A 20,443-nucleotide genomic window follows, 5' to 3' on the forward strand; every position below is an offset into this window, starting at 1 on the left:
CCCCTCTTCAGCAACACCAACACCAACCTCGCCAACAACTACAATAACTATAATCCCAATACAACCAGCAACAGCTACAATTATCCACGCCCAGTCACCACTGAACAACCTCCCCAAAGAAACTTCTCACCACTGGATAACGCAACCAAAAATCAACTGGCCTACACTCCCGCTCAGCGACTTGCGCAGGAATCAGAGGTGGGCTCGATGCGCTGGGGAGAGACTGCCAGTCAGGCGAGCCAGGTAACCCAAAACAACCTCTGGACTGGAATCCTCTCCTACAGCAACAGCTTCGAAAGCGCAAGGGTGGAGTCCACCCAGTGCCTCGAGAATCTGTCCATCAAGATTAGGAGAGAGCTATCGACCATCCACACCAAAATCGATGTCTTCAACTCACGCATGGCAGCAGTCCTCGCCAGCTAGTTCAGAGCAGTTAGGGAAAAGATACACCAAGTCCTCGAAGCAGCCTTCAAAGAGTCAGACAAGTATGTGCAGGAGTACATGAAGCAGAAGAGGCCTTACTCGCTGGAGAACTGTATCAAATGAAGGCTGTTCTGGAGAAGGAACTGAACAAAGTTGATGCCATGAAGGAGGAACTCACCAAACCGCACTGGCGCAAAGTCGCAGGAGAAATCCTGACTACTGACCTTGAGCACAAGGTGGAGGAATTGCTTCAAAAAAGCAGCACGCTGGAGGTGGGCAAGTGGGAGCTGGGAGATCTGGCGTCGTACCGGATAAAGAATATCGAGGGAGAGCTGAGGGAAATAGTGCGGCTGAAGGCGTGAACAGTGATCTTGAACATGATTATAACACCATATTGCGCCATACAATTATATCAAATGAACCAATCACCTAAGGCTCCTATTTGGGAGGTCACCTACGCCGACGACTACGATGAACTGACTGGTACTTTCTTCACCAATGCAGGCAACATAATGAAAGTGAATGCGGACTTCCTCTCCGTTCTGCAGCAGCACGAAAGTATAGTCATCGAGGGTATTCAATAATATAAATAGGTCGTGAGGATGAAGACTTCCTCTTCAGCGTTGACAACAATACATATAAACTCAGGGACATCTTCATCCCCTCCACCATGCTCCTCATGAAGGAACTTGTTCAAACCGAAAGCCTAAGAGATGTCACCTATGTGAGCCTTGGTAAGCCATACCCTAGCATAGAAACCGCCCATTACCTTAAGCTGGAGGCGCACAATATCGAATACAATACCATATACACGGAACTAGCTGGCGAGGCTGTCAGTAGGGAACTCTTTGAAGAGTCCCAATCAATCGAACAACTAGTGGCTGCTTCAGGAATTAGCTCCACCGCCATATGCGCAAGATTCAGAGTTACACCCGCCCAGCTTGAACAAGTAGACATGCTTTAACAAAGCTGCTGAAACACATGCCAGTCGTAGTGCTTCACAATAAGGACTTGCCCTCTCTGGAAGAGCCCACCGTGATCGTATGGAGCAGCGAAGCCATCCTAACTATCATGCGAGAGTTGCTGCCCTTCTTGATGGAGGTGGGAGCTGGAGAGTGGTTCACCTACGAACAGGTGCAATCCTTGGGACCAGGACTGGTGAAGCATGAAAGGGTGCTTCAGCTGCTGGCCAAAATGTTCTAAATGGAGGTGGAAGGCAGCACAAACAGCGTATGGTCACTGAGCGAGCCCATGGAGGTCGAGCAGGCTGCACCCGTTCGCTTTAAACTCAAAGTGGAGTCTATCGTCCGCTTCATCATTATGGAGCACGCCCTGGCGAAGGAGGAGTATTCCCTTAAGGAAATGGACAGTTCATTGTGGACGATGCTGCTCACCTACCTTCCCGTCGGCCTCCCCGCTTTCTAGGAGGAAAAAGCCAAAAAAGTCCTCCACGAGCTCATCGGAGAATACTTCTTCACAATTCCGAAGCAAAACATAATCGCCCGCGTAATCTACGATCCCCTAATTTCGAATTCAACCATCAAAGACCGGCTTGACTTTTTACGCGGTTTCAAGAAGAAATTCTCACTGGGCGAATTGCGAGGAGTCTTCGGCAGAATGACAAGGGAGGTGTAGTTGGGCGACGTCCTGATGAAGCACTTCCGCAAATGCGGGCAGGAGTACGAGATGAAGTTAGTGATTCCGAAGTGATCGTGATATATAATAGTCAATTACAATGCTGGATGAAGAGAGTGACTACGAGTACGTTTCGACCTCCCTGCGCTTCGATAGCAGACTCGACGGGCCTGACTTCAAAGAACTGATCCGCACCGCCCTCCAGCGCTACGAAGATGTCTCTTAGGAAGAATTCACCCTAGTCTCCGACCATCCCGACGGTTCATACTCCCTCTCCGATACGTCCATCCACTACAACCGGCACACCCTCGTCCCCATCGGCGCCAACTTCCAAGTTGTCATCCCGCCCATGATGACCGAAGAGGCTTACCGCGCCAAGACCGCCAACCAAATAGAATCTCTGCGTGCCATGAAAATCAACGACCCAATCGAGGGCGAGCGGTTCTATAACCAGTACATACACCTCGTCAACCAATTGCTGGGCCCTGACCGCAGCTACGCCGATGTGAATTTACTTCAAAACGCATTCAAGAGATTGAACTCAAAGGCCACTTTCGAAGAGTACCTCACGAAGAACCACCGCTACTGGGAGGAACACTTCAGGAAGAAGGATCGAGCCTGCGCGCCTCGCCAGCTCCAAAAGAAAAAGAAGAAGAAAGGCACCATCCCCATCTGACCCCCTTCAAATACTGCAAGTGATAACTGTTATTTATTCAAATTGGCTTATGAACGGCAATAAAAAAACACCCTCTTTCTCAAGAAAATGCAAGGAAGTTTTTCTCAAAATGGACCTATTTTCAAATGGTGAGCTCTTAAAGTACAAAGGAGAAGGGACCTACCAAACCTATACTGGGTCTATTTTGTCAGTGCTGATAGTCGTTTTTTTCGTGGCTATATTTTTCAATTATTGCAAGCAAACATTCAACCGCGAAAAGATTACAAATACTCCCAGGCTGCGTCCCAGCCTCGACTCTACTTTCAACACCAATTAGAGCTCATCTGTGTTCATGTTCGCAGTCGGCTTGGACGGTATCGATCTAACTTCTGGAGATCGGCTCTTCGACATCATCATGTAAAGCAAAATCTATAAAAATGGAAAGGCTTTTCGTCGGTGGAGGTTCCCCTTTAGCCCTGCCTATCGCAACAGTGGGAGGATATTAACGATTAATTCAAAAAAACTTATTCTAGACTTAATTTTAAGCAGTGGCTGTGCCCTCCAAAAGATTACAATTTCACCTTCAAAGGCAAATTCACCTCAGAGGAGTTCAGGTACACCAAGCTCATCGTGCGAAGATGCAGCACCGGCAACTGTATGTCGAATTCTTCATTCAATTCCGTCCTGCTAAAACAGCAAACATTCAAATTGAGCATCTATTTCGCGAATCCTGTGATTGACGCCAGTGAGAAGCAATACCTTGACTATGTGCTAGAGGATACTAACTATTTTGAATTCACTGATATGGTTGGAGTCAGCTCGCACATCTTCCTCTCCTAGTACGAAGTCAACACTGATAACAGCGTCTACCCCTAGCCTTTCAGTGATGTCACCACAGAGAGAGGACTCACACTCAACGAAAGACCAGTGGTGAGCAACTTCTAAATCATCAATACTGACGAGTTCGTTCGCATCTACTTAAGGAAGTCTGACCTTATTCAACAATTCGATCGTTCCTATACACGTTTCGACGTTACTTTTGCCTACTTGGGCGGTCTATTCGGCATGGCCTTGATCCTATTCTATGGCATGAAGGCTTTCAGCTAGTATGCTTATGAGTTCGAGATAGGCAGTCACTTATTCGTCTACAACGATAAGAAGAAGGATTGCCGCAAAGAGTTCGAAAGTGATAAGTTCCACATATTCCGCTTCCCCATTTACCTGCTCTACTGCATCGTCATCTTCTTCTATCCAACGCAGAAGAATGGTCTTGGTTTGGATTCTACCGAAGACTAGATGAGTGCAGGGAGGAAGTGAAGGAGCAAACAGATGTTTGCTTCCTCATCAAACGAGTCATCTATATCGAGAAAGCCATTGAACTATTCTTCGGAAGCAAATTGAACAAGATAGAGCTGAACAATAGGTGGACTATTGACGAAGCTCGCCAAAAGAGAGAGTTTTATGATGACCATAAGATGATTGAGCAAATGATCCTCACCTCGGAAAAGAAGGCCAGGCAGGATGAAATGTCAAAAGGCAAACTCACAGCAAACAAACCTGCCAATTTATAGCTTCTGGTTGATGTCATCTAGTAGCCCAGAGAAGTAAGCAGTCCTTCGCATGAGGAGAATAAGTATGAGGTACACTCTCCACCTAAATTTGAAGAAGAAAGGCCAAAAAGATGATATAGTAAGAGATCCACATAGAGTTGCAAATGAGGTAGGATGTGTCTGCTTCCCAGATAGAGCTCAGCTCTTTGCGGAACATCAGCAATAGGACCGAAGAGATGAAGAATCGTTCAAAATCTAAATCAAATTAGCAATTGTAATCGAAGAGAGGTAGTAGTGAAGAGCTGAAAGAGCCTCTTTAAAATAAGGAAAATGTGATTATCTCACATTTCGATAGCGGAAAAAAATTATAGAAAAAGCAATCTGACTCCAAAAATAGGGACTAATGATAATTAATCATAATTCTATTTTTGATAAACCCTATAAATCCTTCCTATTAAATATAAACTCATATCATTTTCCTATCTTAACCAGTCCATGAAGTTGTGTTTCACTCTTTTGGCATATTTTGTAAGCCACAAAATATTTTTTCAAAACAATTTGAGAACTTTTATTTATTCTCCTCATTTAAATCAAGCCTTAAAATCATTCTACCAAAAAGGATGAATTCTGATCCCTTTTCCCAACAACAAATATAACAAATTTTAAGTAAAGTGATTTCAAGGGCCAGCCTATCTGGCCTGTGGCATATTTTAATGTTTGGACACTGGTAACTCCAGATAATTTGTTCTCAACTTTTGCTAGAATTTTCAGAACATGAACATTTTAGTCTTGGCAATTAGTTACTCAAAGAAGGCCTCGCTTAATCCCACCCCTAGGAAAAAAAGTAAATTAATTACCAAAAGTGGCACCTCTTGGGTTTTCCTTGATATTCTCAATAGTTTTTAGATCCAACTATCGCCGCCCCACAGGGACATTGAATACACCCTCAAATTAATCTAAAAACACCAACAGATAAATTTTTTTCATTATTTCTTGCTGTTTTATCTCTATATTATTTGCGTGCGATAATAAACAAATTTCTATAATAATTTTTGATGAGTGACAAACAAACCATGTACCAAGTCCAACACGAGCCTACGAGCAACCTTTAGAGCCATCTGGTCTTGATAGCCGGCACGTTTACATTTAAACCTTTCCCAAACGTCCTCCTTTAGCTATCCCTCACCAAAGAGGCTATCTTTATCAATGGAGAGCTTTCTTCTATCTTCCCGCACCCAAAGACCATGGCAATCACCCCCGACCTCACCCACCGCATCACAATCGAAAAAGCAGTATTTTTTTATTTAGTCAGGCCGATTCATAACAACTATTTTGGTTACTTTAACTGCGCGAAAACAAAATGGAAATAGTCCTACAGTCCTCAGAATTTGCCCACATAGACTCTTGGAGGCAACTCATGAAAAGGCATGTGAATAAGTTTGGGTTCTGGGATGATTTTAAACCCGTGAGACGGATCAGCAGAGGAATAGGGTCTGCAGTTTATGAAGTGGCAAGAGTGGAAGATGGAAAAAGAGTTGCCGTTAAAGCCTTTCCCAAGTCACAGTTTGAACAAAATCCCAACTTTTTTGAAGGAATGAAAAAGGAAGTCAATATACTTAGATAAATAGGAGAGCTTAAGCACAATCATTTGCTCGGAGTTGAAGAAGTATACTCATCGTCAAGCTCTTACTATCTCATCATGGAGCTTTGCGACAAAGATCTACTAAAGGGAGGCAGGTACGCCAAAGGCTCAAGGCCATCTAAGGTAAGGCAAGCCATGAGGCAGCTACTCTCAGGGATATCTGCTCTCCACGAGCGGGGGGTTGTCCACAGGGACATCAAACCCAATAATATTATGTTTAGATCTGAGTAGAATTTTGAACTAGTCATAACTGACTTCGGCTTGGCTACCCACATAGGAGAGCATCATCCATACGTTAAATGCGGAACACCAGGATTCGTGGCTCCGGAGGTCTTTTAACTTCAATAAAATGAAAACCCAACCAGCTGCGCATCGGACATGTTTTCACTGGGAGTAGTCTTTCATATTTTACTTACCGGGTAGCACTTATTCAGAGCGGAATCGCCAAATGAACTCTTCATCAAGAACAGCAAGATGGATTTCGACCTCACCCAGCGCATCCATGAGCAGCTTGACGCCAACTCAATGAACTTGCTTCGGAGGATGCTTGAGAAAGATCCAAATAACAGAATCACTGCTCACTAAGCTCTCAAACATTAGTATTTCGCTGATGTAGAAGTGAAGCTGCGGTCGCCTGCTTTGACCTTCCACTCGTATAGCCAGCTTGTCTCTAATCCTGAGCAGGATTTCTCTCAGATATAGCTGGGAATTGCAGGCCGTAAAAGGCATAAGGGAGAGTATAGGAAAGCATCTCATATTTGATTTATCTGTCTTTATATGGGTCACCCTGTTCATACTCGCTTTACTTAAGATAATATTTAGGGGAATCATTGGCTTGCTATGAGTTCTTCTTCGATGAGCAAAAGCTCACAAGCTCTTATCTTGAGAATCATCTATTTTTTCTACCTTATTTCTTCCTCTTTCTTTTCAGCGTTACCACTTGGCTATAGTTTGGCTGTCATTTATACTAAAAATGGGTCCTTTTCAGCAATTTATTTGACTTCTTTATTGGTTTCTGCCAGATAGTTGCTCTCCTAATAATAAAAATTGACTTTTTTGGGATGGTGAAGATTTTAGTTGTAAATAGATTCCCAAAACGATTTGAATTTCAGGATTTCCTATATGAGCAATAAGGAGTGCATTTGGAAGTCCAAACATGATTTAAGGGTGATAGTTTATTTGCTTGATTATTTGACGTTTTGAAGCATTTGTCTTCTTGTCTATACCATCCTTTCAAGCTTGGAGTAAGTATTATCTGCTGTTCCGATTGAGTTTATTTCCTTTTATATGATCGATCGAACAGATTTGTGCCTTTTATGGGTTGATCTTTAAATAACATCTATCAATAGCTATTTATATTTGTTATTAATAGGATTCACCTTCGCCTTCTACTACAGTTTCTATAATAATTTCTCTTTATTTCTCATCTTTCGACTTGTCTTCTTTGTCTATTTGACAGCATCGTTATCGGCTTATATTGTTTTTTCTTCAATCTTAGCCTATTCCTTTAGTTTTTGATCAACTTCCTTCTTAATTTGCCGAATCTTAAACGACTTTCCTTAATACCTTCATGTATACGCTTATTGGTAGAAATAGTATCCCTCATACGTTATTTCTAAAGATTCGGAAAGCGTGGTTTTTATTTCTCCACATAAACTGACTACAAAGGCTTTCGTCCTTTAAACGGATTCCTTTTTGCTGTGTGAATTGTCTGATTACGTTTTTGAGCGAAGAGATCGGGAATTGTTTCTTTGATGAAACGAGTATCCCAGCATATTTACTATCATAAGCAAAAGATTACTCTCTTTATTTTTAGTCTTTAGAGTCTCAGTTCCTTTATTTACTAGGGATCGCGAACTATCTTCTGCTTCCGATGATGCTTGCGCCTGCGTATGAATGAAATAAATAATACTTTTTATGTTGGATTGTTTCTCCTTAATGTCCAGCAGAATCTTCTTTTAATTTCTATAGAGGAGTATTGTTTTTGTCCTCTTTTTCAGCCATTTAAGGCTATTCTAGAGTGGCTAGGTTATTATTGAGTTCGGTCATCAGTTTTATAAATGAAATATACATGAATCATTAATTTTTTACTCTAAATTTATGCAGAAAGGACATGAATTGTAGTGTTTACTCGTCTGTTTCAACGAATTTCAATCGTATATTCTCACTTGCTTTCCGAAAAGTCACTGATGACGTCGAAACATTCGATTGGCACAGACTGTCATTGTTGAGAGTAATTCCCATTCTTTGTGCAATTTTGCTAATATTTGAGCAAAGTGCTTGAGCTTCAGTTTATTCATCTAAGTTTGCGTTTTTCTGGATCAAATCATGCACCTTCAAAAGCAAAGACATCCCTTTATTTGCTGATGATTTGCCCAAATCGAACCCTTAGAAGGAGCAAACAGTGGTATTGTGAATCTGAGGGCATTCCTAATTTTTATACGTGAGAAGAGTATTTTCATTTTTTTGGCTTTTTTCGTTTTCATTTTCAAATAACCTTCTAGTCACGTTGGAATTGTTCATAGAATGAGAGTTATTTTATTTATTGTGCTCTGCTGTTAGTTTCAATCTCAAATCTTTTTCTTTCGTATTCTTTCCAACACGTTTTTCGCTGACTTGGCAACTCTTTATTTCATCATTTTTCGGTTGTTTGGCCTAATGAATCTTCGAACAGCCGTCTAAATCCTCCAAATCAAGCCTTAGGCACTCCTTAAAATTTATGGATTTGGCCTTATTGTGCTGTGTTACAGTTTAGCTCTGCCTATTTTTCATTTTATTGCTGCTAAACAGTAAATTTTTCTCCTTTTGGGCTATTTTCTCCCTTATAGGAAAGGGAAGGTCCAGCAATTTTAGGTTGGGAAGAGAGCCTTCAAGGGGAACCGTCGAGAATGGGGCAGATATTTCCTATTGGTTGATCATTTCGATGAGGACTTTGAGGTAAAAGTTTATATTTTTCCTCCAAACGATGTTATTCGGTTTTGATGAAAGTTTCTCCGTCCATTGCGAAATCCTAATCCTGTCTATCTTTGTGAGGCTGCTCTCGAACTCAGCCATTTCTCTTACGATTCTAAGCAATTATTATTGTTCCTTATTCAGTCTCCCAATTTCTTCGTTTGGCTGGTGCTGCTCATTTTTCTCACAACTTTTCCTACTGTGAACGTTCTAGCTAGAGGCCCGTCTATGGTCGAAGGAAGAATAGTTTTTTCGGTTCATCGATCAATCAATATATATTCGTTAGATGGCCGAAGATGGCCCAAAATAATTTAAAAAATACTCAAAAATAAATCCAATTCTAATATGGCGCACTTTGTCCAGCTATTGGAAAGAAGGACAGCCAAAGCAATCAAAGATCAAAGGAAATTTGTACCAGGCTGAAGTTTTGCTGAGTAATTCTTAAAAAATATAGAAGTATAATTGAATGATGAGTCTTCTTCGCAAAAATACATTACCTACAAGAGATATTGATCCTTTGGGAAAGAAGAAAACTCTAAGGAGCAAGGCGTGCTCTCAAGTTAATATATTGCAGTTTACTCCGCACCTCTTCGGAGAATGCAAAAACGGTAGGATATATGAGTACGCCGAAAAGCCAATACCCGATAGCACCCCGCTAGAAAAACCCTTCACCAAAGACGAGATGGAAAAGATCGTGGGCAGGAATAGCCTGACTGTCAATTTCATGGACCGTAGCAATTCAAACATCCTACCATCCATCACTACCTTTGACAAAATCAAAGGAATGCTCATCAAAAAGTCCCTTTTCGAACGATTCAAGGAATGCAACAAGGAAAATGGAAGTTATCGGGAGGGTTTATAGCAATTGGAAAAAGAAGAGGATCTCTAGAGACCTAAATAAAATATAAGCAGTCATTTCAAACTTCCCACAAGGACCAGAATTATCGAAAAGGGACAAAAATGCCTCTCTGTTGTCTGTGACTAACGAGAATAAATCAAAGGACGCTTCCTCAACAAACGAATCCATCGACTTTCGGATAGACTTCAAAACAAAGTCCTAAGGACACATAACTCAATCAGCATCAAAACCAGCTCAAAAGACGAATGCAGTTAGGATCAAATGAACGAAGGCTCGTAGGCTTTAATGAAAGATAGATTAAAAGTTTTATAAAAGCTACAAGTCATCACCCAAGCTTGCTCCACAGCGTCCGAGCACTGTCGAATATAAAAATCGATAAATTTATTTGCAAAATTTACATAAAAGCTGGATGATAAACTGTTGAGAAAGAAGAGAAAGTTATAAAAAGTGTTCCAATTTCGTTAATGAGGTTCATATCCCAAACAAAACGGGGCATTTTGATTGAATAATATCTCTATGATTATTTTACAGGTGGTATTTAAATGATAAGTGTAAACCCTGCATGAAACCTCTCGGCAAGATGAAAAGCAAAAACGAGGAGGATTTCGATTACCTCCAAAAAATCATAATCATCGGAGATTCAGGCGTCGGCAAGAGCAACATTTTACTCCGATACAGTTAGGGCAAATTCGTAGAGAACTACATGATGACCATCGGCATCAATTATGTATTTAAAGTCATCTCACTGCAAGGAATCAAAATCAAATTGCAGATCTGGGACACCGCTGGCCAGGACAAGTACAAAACTATCACGCAAAATTACTACCGCAATAGCCAAGGAGTATTGATCGTCTTCTCAATCGATTCTCGCGATTCCTTCTACTCCGTCAGTAGCTCTCATCTAATCAAGGAAACTGGATATAAGACCTCTCCCAAACAGTAACTGAGTCCACGCAAGTGATCATAGTCGGAAATAAAAAGGACCTTTAGAATAAACGAGTCGTAACTTTCGAGGAAGCCAGCGAATTCGCTAATAGATTTGGCTTTAAGTATGCGGAATGCAGTGCCAAAAGCGGAGACTCAGTTTAGGAAGTCTTCCAAGAACTTGCACTCATGATGAAAGAAAAAATTATCGATGTGGCCACCACAGTCGAAGAATAGCATGTCAAGCTTGTTGGAAATGCACGATCATAACTAAGAAAACGGTGTTGTAATTCTCAGTGATAACTGTTATTCTCCATCACTAAAATACATATCTTTCACGAGCAAATTATCCCCCATTTGTATGCTTACTCTTTGCATATATATAAGTTTTTATGGAAATGATGGTAATTCTGTTTTAATTTGAGATTTTTTATAAAATATATGTAAGAACAGCTAAGCCAAGGAGCCCTAGCCAGTGATATCGAGGAATATTTCCCGCGCAACAACGTCGAGATCATCAACAACAGCATCGCCAACACGGACATCAAGACCATGCACGATAAGATAGAAAAATATGATGAGCTTGATTCATAACAAAGGTAGACAGCACCTAATTTAGACGAAATATCGCCAGGAACCTTCCTATCATGATCTAACAGATGGGAATAGAAGGCCTTTCTCTCTTGAGACCACTCATGAACAAAATTGTACTTTTGACCTCATCAAGACCAAAGATAAAGACGACATTTCACGCATATTGCTTGATAAGATGTCCGAAACAGGAAAACAGCTTCAAAAATTGCCTGACTTTGAGGAAAATATAAAAAATTTACTCATTCCCATACTCAACTTTTACCTCAACCTCAATCAGCTCGACGTAGATCATACCTAATCAAGATTAAAGAGCAAGCAGGAAAAGAATTGAGCGTATTGGCCCACCACCTCAACGATAAAGATAGAGGAAATTACGTCCTGAAGCATGTGATTGAAATGGCTCATGACGATGATAGCGAGGATAACCGCATCGTTGCTGTGCAGCTCTTTAGTAGCATGAGTTAATGCTTCGGCAAAAATTTGTGTGAGCAGTTTATCGGACTCGAAATCCTTTCTCTAGGCGAGGACATTAGCTTCAAGGTCAGAAAAGAAGCAATTAAACAATTGCCAATCATTGCCAAACTCGTTAACAATCAATTTTTTGCAAGACTGTTTTCCTTTTACCAAGCCAAAGCCAAGGACAATAGCAACTGGGCTATCAGAAAGGCTTGCGTTGATATCATACTAGAAATGGGCCAGCTTTGTAGTAAGTAAGAAAGAGAAGGGCCTTTGACTGATTCCATGATTGGATTACTAAAGGACGGCAATAAGTGGGTCAGAATTTCAGCCTATAAATCTTTGGGTCCCTTCATTTACCAGCTCAAGAATCAGAAGCTTCACCCTTAGCTCTTGAAGGAGTTCTGCAGGATGACAGATAACGATGTTAATTCTTTGAGCAAAGATAATTAAATCATCTATAGCTGTGCCTTCAACTTCCCAGCAGTCTTGGATGCAGTCGGTAAGGAAAAATGGGAAACTGAGCTTTGGAAAGTGTACGAAAAACTGCTAAAAAACCAAGATAAACGCATCAAGCAAACTTTGAGTGAAAGTTTACATGAGATTGCCAAGTTAGTTGGTTAGTCACTTACATAAAAATATTTGTTCAAAGTAGTTGACATGTTCTTCAAAGACAAAAACGACGAAATTAAGTTAGGAGTTATCAAGCATATGGCTTAAATCATGAGAGTATTAAGCGAGTCCAAAAGGGAGAGTTTGATTGGTGTTTTTGAATAATTCCAAAAGACCAAAAAAAATGGAGAATTCGTTAATGCATCAGCAAGCAGCTAGGCCAAATACTCTAAATATACAAGCCTTAGATAATCTTTGAGTATGTTGTTCCTATTTTGCTCAAATTTTGCTCAGATACCGTTAGCTCTGTAAGGGACTAAGCCGCACACGAAGTCGCAGATTTCATATAAAAACTCAATGGACAGGAAGGATTAATCCTCGGAATGATTTAGTCTGTCAAAGCTTTCGGCACTTCTCCGAAATATACCCAACGCCAATCGTAAAGCATCATTTATCTTAGATTCTTAATCATGTGCTAAAAGCTAATGAATAATCCCGAGCTTTTCAAGGAAAACTTTTTAGACATAATGTCTCACTATCCAATGACAAAGTGGTCAACGTTAAGCTCGTCCTCGCCGAAACAGTCAAGAAGCATTGGCAAAAGCAGGGTCATTTATGCAATCTTGAAAAATTTGTGGAGCTGAAGAAAAAGCTAGAGAGTGATCCAGACGATGAGGTCCGTAGCGTCTTTGAGGACATCTGATGAATATTATATTGTGTATATGATGAGTATTAAGTATTTCATGTTTCAAAATCATATATGCTTCAGGGGTTGGGGTTGGGGTTGGGGTTGGGGTTATACCCAAGCTTGCGGTAGTAGTGCCTAGTTCCGACTCCAGAAATGACTGCGACCTTGTTTGAACCATGCTCCTGCTTGGCAATCCTCTCAGCTTCTTCCATCAACATTGTACCGTAACCTTGATGCTGGAATTTGTTAGGATCCCTTGTGTGGATCGGCACAACAGATCCGTAAACATGAAGTTCTCTAACCAAGGAACATTCTGGCCCAAGCTCCGGTCTAAAGGTGTTTGGTCCACACTTCCTCAATCTGAGCAGACCGACGAGAATGTCTTGCTTTGGATCTTCATAGGAGATGAATGTTTCCCAGCCTTAATTGGCGACATAGTCTCTTCTAATCAGCTCAATGTTCTCTGGCTTTATCTTGAAATGCACCTCCTTGATACCCACTTCTCTGGTTCGAACATCGCGGCAAGGCACATTCATTTCACGCATTTTAGCGAGAGCCAATTCTCTCAAATTTCCCTTCTCGACTCCAGATGTCACCAAAGGCATAGGAATGTCTCTTTGGACACGGTAGACTCTTACCCATGGTGGGACCAAAGCCAAGAGCTTAGCAACAATCTCCACAAGATCGTTTGGATGATAGTTTTTATACTTTCCGTTTTTCCAAAGCTCGTAAAGTCCAGTTCCTCTGATCACCAGGGTTGGGTATATCTTGACTCCATCGGGTCGAAAGGCAGGATTTTCGAAGAACTATCTAAAGCTTTCCAAATCTCTCTCCACTCCCATGTTGGGCAAGTCAGGCATCATATGGGTGACTACCTTATATGCGCAGTCTTTGGCCAATGCGAATGTCTTCTTAACGGCCTCGATTGTGTGTCCTCTATTAGTATCTCTGGCAATATCTTCGTAGATGCTCTGTACTCCGATTTCAAGTCTTGTGCATCCATATGAGAGCAAATCTGAAAGATGCCTTTTTCCACAAAAATCAGGTCTAGTTTCAATAGTAATTCCGATGCACTTGGCCTTGCTTTGCTCTGAGAACTGGACTGCTTCCTGATGAGTTGTTGAGACATGTCCACTTAAGGCATCATGGAGATTTCGAATGAAATAATCCCGATAGTCTTCATCTAAAGACATGAAGGTTCCACCCATGATAATGAACTCCACCTTATCGACATCGTGACCAATCTTCTTCAGTGTTCCACCCTATCTCTGGTTTGAATGTAAGGATTATAACGCGCCCTGATAGCTCTCATTGATGTTGGCTCATATCCTGTATAAGATTGAGTCGAGTATTCGAAATCGGAGTCTGGTCCTCCAGGGCAATAGATGCAGATGTTTCCTGTGGTTGCAATATGCGGCACCTATGAGGTTTGCACATAACAGCGACAACAGCAATACCACTAGCAGTCCTGACTGGCTTTGCCTTAAGGAGGGGGGTCAGTTTGTTCTTATAGTTATCAGGGAGTGCGCTGATGATTTCCACAGTTTGGTGCCTTGGGGACTCGATTCTTCTTAGTTACATCATGGATGAGCGTATTGAGGACGATCTTTTATCTCTTCTCGTAGCTTTCGATCAGCTTCGTGATGATTTCTGTTATGTTTTTGAGAAAGAGCACGTTCTCATCGACCTTGCTCTTGGCCTTCTTGTTGGGCTTACTCGATGCAGGATTCTCAATCATATCAACACTTATAATTTTCTTTTATATAAGTCAAAGTTCTTATATTATACGTACACTATCATAATTTCTCGCATTTGGAGCCTTGCTTTGAACATACTGGCGTCGGTGGAGATTAATTTGGATCTTTTACTATTTTTTTTGTTTAGCTCTAGAGTACGGTTTGGTAGACGTTTTTCAAGTTTTTCTATACTCTGTTCAGTTCGAGGAATCTTAGCTTGTTGACCTTTGATAAGGCAAGGAAATCACCATATTTGTGCTAAAATTGCCCAAATCACAGATAAAATTGGAGACTTCAGCTGGTTCCTTCTTCGTAAACACAGAGAACTTATTCTTTAAACGAGGCACTAGCTAGGTTGACAGTTTTTAGACGATTGAAGATTAGATTTCTTTTGCTTTTTGTGTATTTTTTTGAATCAATATCTCCTCTACATATTTGCAAAACTCTTCCAATTCTTCCTCCTGGATAAAATAAAAAATGTCCTTTCCTTTCTCTATCTTGAACCTCAATTTCTCTTTAATGACCTTCTGGTTCTTCTCGAATTCGAATTCCTCCTGAAGGGTATACAAACTTTTGCTGATATTTTTCATGAAGATGTCTTTCATGTAGGGTCGACGGTTATCGCAATAATTTAATACCCATTCATTTATTTTAAGTCGGTATAGCCAAGTTCCCTGAGCAATTTCACTTTGTTGTAAATGGCGTCGACAATACAGCACATTTCTCGAATACTTCTGGCTACATCAGCTATCTTTATTGGCGTTATTTCTTGCATCGAGAGGACTTCAAACTGAGGCAAGGCTCAGTAGCAGTCCTTTTGTGGGCTCTGGTGCTCTTGCAAGAGATGTTCCTTAGGTGGTTTTTAAGAATATCTATCTATATGACTGCATCACTGCTTTTTCTAATCGGATTATTCTTTGGCTTTTCCTGAAAAGGCACTCGCAACCTCTTCCACGAAAGTCTTTTGATAGCATTTATCACCTCTTCGAGTACTTTGGACCTGATCCTTTGTGATCAAACTGGCTTGAAAACCTTAGATGGTACTTGTATTTCTCTTGATCACTGAGCAAATTTTGGCTCCTGTTCTGGACGTGCAGGGCATCGCTTGTTTGCCGCTTAATGAGTTTGAACCTGCTGTAGTCTGCAGATTGCTCCAAAAACTCTGTCCTTAGGGTGTGCTTCCTTAGCCGCATTTAAGTGATAGAAAACTTAAATGGAATATCAATTTTAAACTAGTTATCATATGTGCAATAACCCTCATAAGAAATATACCAAATTCTATCAATGGTCTCATGGATATCAACGATTTTACTATTGATTTATGCTTATTTATCACTTGTTCTTTATTGATATAAAACCGTACATTTCTGATGGATTTTTTCAAAAAAGTGACATTTTTGCTTCCTCATTTCTCTCATGCTTGATAGGTATTGATTGATATATATTTAATGTATTTGCTTTTGTTTATATGAAAGACCCCAGCGAACCGGGGTTTGAAAAATTAATAAGCCACATTGATAAACCTAATTCACGGTAATCTTTAGTAAAAGGCGAAAAATTAGCTCGCTATGAATTAGGCTCTGTGATAAAAAAAGTCCTTTTTAAACCTCTATTACTAATCCGATTCCGCATATCGCGATCGGTAGATAATACTCTAATAATTTCTCATAATATTTTCTTAAGTTGGAAGCCGATACGAATGCAGAAACTTTTGCATCTGATCGATAATAGTCCCTCCTCATCGATAGCTTCCTTTATCATACATTAGGCGTTAAGAATGATGCTTCGTTGATGGTGATGGAGATGATGATGGATACGGGGTGCTTCCATGTTGCTTACTGAGGGCCAAATCCGATGCTAGGCGGAAGCATTTATTAAAAGATAGCTTAATATGCCACAATCACTGCAAAATCCATACTTTATTTGCCCATAGATATGCCACGATGATCCTCCATATCTCCACCAAGGCCCAAATTCCCCAAAGCTGCTCGGAGGCAGTTGCTTGATTTATTTACTATGTCAGTCAAGCATTAGAATCCCCAAGCTAGCGATTGGCGTGGCAGGGCGGCTCCATATTTTATAAGAGATTCGCATGGATTGGGTATGAACGATTCGACTATAATTTTAATATATGAGCGTACGGAGGGGACGTAGGAAGCAGGTGGTTAATTTAGTCAACGAGGAGGAGGAAAGGGCCAACAGAGGCTCTTCGAAATTTCGTATTTTGAGGAGGAGAAGCCCTTTGACGAGTCCCACATCCTGCTCGCCAATAGGGACAGATAGACTTAGTCGATCCCGGGCAAGACTGCCAAGATGAGCATCACCAACGACATCAGGAAAAAGAAATCACACAGTTTGGGCGTGAGAGGAGGGGACAGACGCACCCCGAAAAGCGAGTCTTCCTCAGAGATGGAAGGCATTTATTTTTGCAGACGCTGGACGAAGCTGCCCAAATCGTCAATACTCTCCAAAGCAATCGGGTATTCGTGGGGAACAAAAACGCACTGATAACAGTGCAAGAGAGTAGGCATCGGACAGGCAGTCCATAATATCCCCCAATAAAAAACGGATCGAGACCATGCCTGCAATCAAGCAAAAATCGTATCTGTAGCTTCCCATTAAGGAGAACTCTTCCGTCAAGAAGCTGAAGATAAAAGTGGATTACCCACCCACGTATAGGGGATTGAATTATTAGAAGCTGAACTTAGCAGGCCTTTTTACGCACAAAAACGCAGATAGATAGAATTACATAAGGCTGAAGTACAAATTGAAGAGGGACATATTCAACACCCTCGACTAAAAAATGGCCGCCTATAAGATATGACTATTTTTTCATGATATTTCTTCTGTTATCTCTGTCTCTCAGCTAGTTTGGCGATTCTGCAAGGTTGTGTTAAATTATTGATTAATTAGTTGTTATTGACGAGCCTATCGCATGAAGAAGAAAAATTACCCCCATGAGAGACAGGAGCAGAGCAGCCTGCAGATGGGCAAGGAGGCCAGCCTCAACATCTCACACCAGATGCAGATAAGAAAACCCCTTCCCCAAATGTACTCATACAATCGCATACCCAACACACCTCCCTACCACACCGAACAAATCCCCCTCCCCTCTCACAACTCCATCACCAATATACACCGTCCCCGCATTCGGCAGCACCCGCAGTATCTCACCCAGGAAAGCGTGCCCATGCTTCAGGAGCGACTCAAGAGCATCCAAGAGTACTACGAGTTGCTGATAAAATAGTAGAAAGCGAGAAGCAGCGAGCGTAGCGAGGTCATTCTGGAGGTGATAGACGAGATGCAGGCCGCCCACCTCTAGAAGGTGGATGCGATCCGCAAGCTGATCCTCTAGAGCGAGTAGCAGAAGCGAGACGTGGGGTTCGTGGACGAGAAGATGACTGAGATCAAGGGCAACATCGAGGACCTCATCGACGAGTCCAACACCCTCAAGATCAAGAACCAGTAGCTTGAGAAAAAGATCGACCGCAAGAGAAAAGACATCAGGGAGAAGGAGTACGAACTAGAGTAACTGAGCAGGGAGCTGCTGGAGGCGAGGGGAGAACTGTAGTCCTTCTAGGTCAACAACCTCAAGAACAACAAGATCAATCGCTAGATACTTGAGATCTTCAACTCGGCTAGCAGTCTCACGCAGGACGATTGATTTTAATATTCCTTGGCAAGCGAGTGTAAGAATAAATAGGCTCTATCATGAGACTGAGGGGAGGATGGTGCACTTGGTGACTGAGTTTGGATCGGATCCGTCTCCCAGACGCACGAAGGTGTTCACGCGGGGAGAGTTGGTTGCGAAGTCCCACTGGCCGATCACCTGGAACAGACCCACGTAGTTGACGTAGGTGAAGGAGCAGTAGCAGCCAGAGCCGGGGTTGGACTCGGAGAAATCGAGGGTCTTGGTGTCGGGGGTGAGGTAGTACCAGTATTGCTTCTTGACGAATTGTTCCACCTTTTGGCAGCTGCTGTGGACTCTGTCGTAGTCCCTTCTGTTCTTGAACCACTTGCTCCTGGCCCATCCTTCAGTGAAGTTGAACTCCTTGCTCTTCTCGTCGTGGGGGACAAAGTACTCTCCGTCGCCGAGGTTGAGAGAAATCACGAAGGTCTGCACGGTGACGGGAGCGCTGATGGCTGCGTAGTCGGTGCATCCCTCACCCACACGCACGAAGGTGTTGATGGTAACGGAGTCGTAGAAGTCGAGGTAGTTGGAGATGGCCAAGAAGGTGCCCACATAGTTCTTGTAGAGATGCAAGTAGAGGCATCCGTCTTGGGAGTCAATGTGAGCCACGTAGGTCAGGAAGGCTCCAGGAAGGTAGTACCAGTAGGTAGCTCTGATCTGAGCGTCGATGATGGTGGCAGTCATACTGCGACTCACCGAAACTCGGGAGAGGGGGCTGACTCCGGAAGGAGCAGCGTAGCCGCGAGGGGAGCGACGGTCGTCGGTGTCCACAAGGGTGCCTGAGAGGGAGAGGTGCGCCAAAGCCAACAGGAGCAGGACTGCGAACAGCTTCATTCCCACAATAAATCTTACTTTATAATTTTGATCCTGCCAATCGCTGATAAAATATAGAAAAAGTCTCAAAAAAATCAAATTAGCATTCCTTCCATAAAAAAAATCAAAGATCACCCCCAAGTGTCCTTCCTGCTGACTGGATAATTTATGATTTTTAGTTTAGGACAGGGATACTAATAATGCATGTGCGGTTGCAGTTCCGATGTTATCTATTCGAAAATACTGTCAAAGTGAGAGGCCATTAAATCTTAATAGATAAAGAGGTCTCGTAAGGCGTTGGCTTGGTGGATTCATCATTTTTGGTATGCTTATAATTTATAATGTGCATGAACATAACTTTCCGAAACGCTGGATTTCCCTAGAATGTCCAATTCGCCCTTTGTGTGGCTCAGGGGCTATGGGATAGAGTGGCTCCTTTGGTCTTGGGATGGTTTTTTGATGATCCATACTTTTTATTTGCATGTTGCTCGTTTGAAAGATGCAAACGCAAGTGCTTTCCTGCGCAAAAGTAGATATCTTGGAGAGGCTCTACAGCGAAGGAATGATCCTATTGGCGCCTTCAAGAATCTATTTCAAACAAAGATCGTATGGTCAGCATTCCTGTCTCCAGCAATCCTCCTAAATTTATTCCGATTTCATTTCCTCATTCGAGAAAAATCACCCTTCTCCCAATCTATCCCGTTTCCTCCACACAATCTATCGCTAGAATATTAATCAAACAGTATCAATGGCTCGCAGATCCTCCACCACCCAACTCGCAGAACTCAACGCCGCCCTCCTCGCGCAAAACCAGCAACTGGCAGGCACCGCACGAGTTGCCCAGGAAGCTCTGGGCACCCAGAACAACATCCAAAACGAACTCTATCGCCAGCGCGGAGTCATCGAAAACAACATCGACCGCGTAATTATCAATTAAGTCAGAATCAGGACATAAAGGGAGAGCTGGCAAAGGCCAACAAGAAGACCAACGAGATGCGAAGGCGCAACTTCTGCACTAAGTGCATGCTATGGATCGTGCTGCTACTGCTTTTCGCCGCCAACATCGGACTCATCATCTGGAAGGTAGTCTGAGCGTCCTGATCCTTCCCCTCCCCACACTCACTATCACCACTATAATTGATGAATAGCAAGCCAACAATTAATATCCCATACTCCACCACCGACAACCTCATCCTAAAATACGTACTGGTCG

At 42.1% G+C, this 20,443-nt stretch overlaps 1 protein-coding gene and 1 pseudogene across 1 annotated transcript; both read right to left on the reverse strand.

The window, feature by feature from the left end:
• Positions 1 to 13,067: 13,067 nt before the first annotated feature.
• Positions 13,068 to 14,728, reverse strand: LOC116245283 (uncharacterized). Its single transcript, XM_031616918.1, is given in 4 exon segments — positions 13,068 to 14,245; positions 14,248 to 14,406; positions 14,409 to 14,533; positions 14,535 to 14,728. Coding segments are annotated over 4 exon segments (1,656 nt in total).
• A 1,473-nt stretch (positions 14,729 to 16,201) lies between these two features.
• On the reverse strand, positions 16,202 to 16,313 carry LOC116245284 (U5 spliceosomal RNA; annotated as a pseudogene).
• Between the last annotated feature and the right edge of the window lie 4,130 nt (positions 16,314 to 20,443).

The sequence above is a fragment of the Nymphaea colorata genome, unplaced genomic scaffold (genome assembly GCF_008831285.2).
Source record: "Nymphaea colorata isolate Beijing-Zhang1983 unplaced genomic scaffold, ASM883128v2 scaffold0622, whole genome shotgun sequence".
Classification (NCBI taxonomy): Eukaryota; Viridiplantae; Streptophyta; class Magnoliopsida; order Nymphaeales; family Nymphaeaceae; genus Nymphaea; species Nymphaea colorata.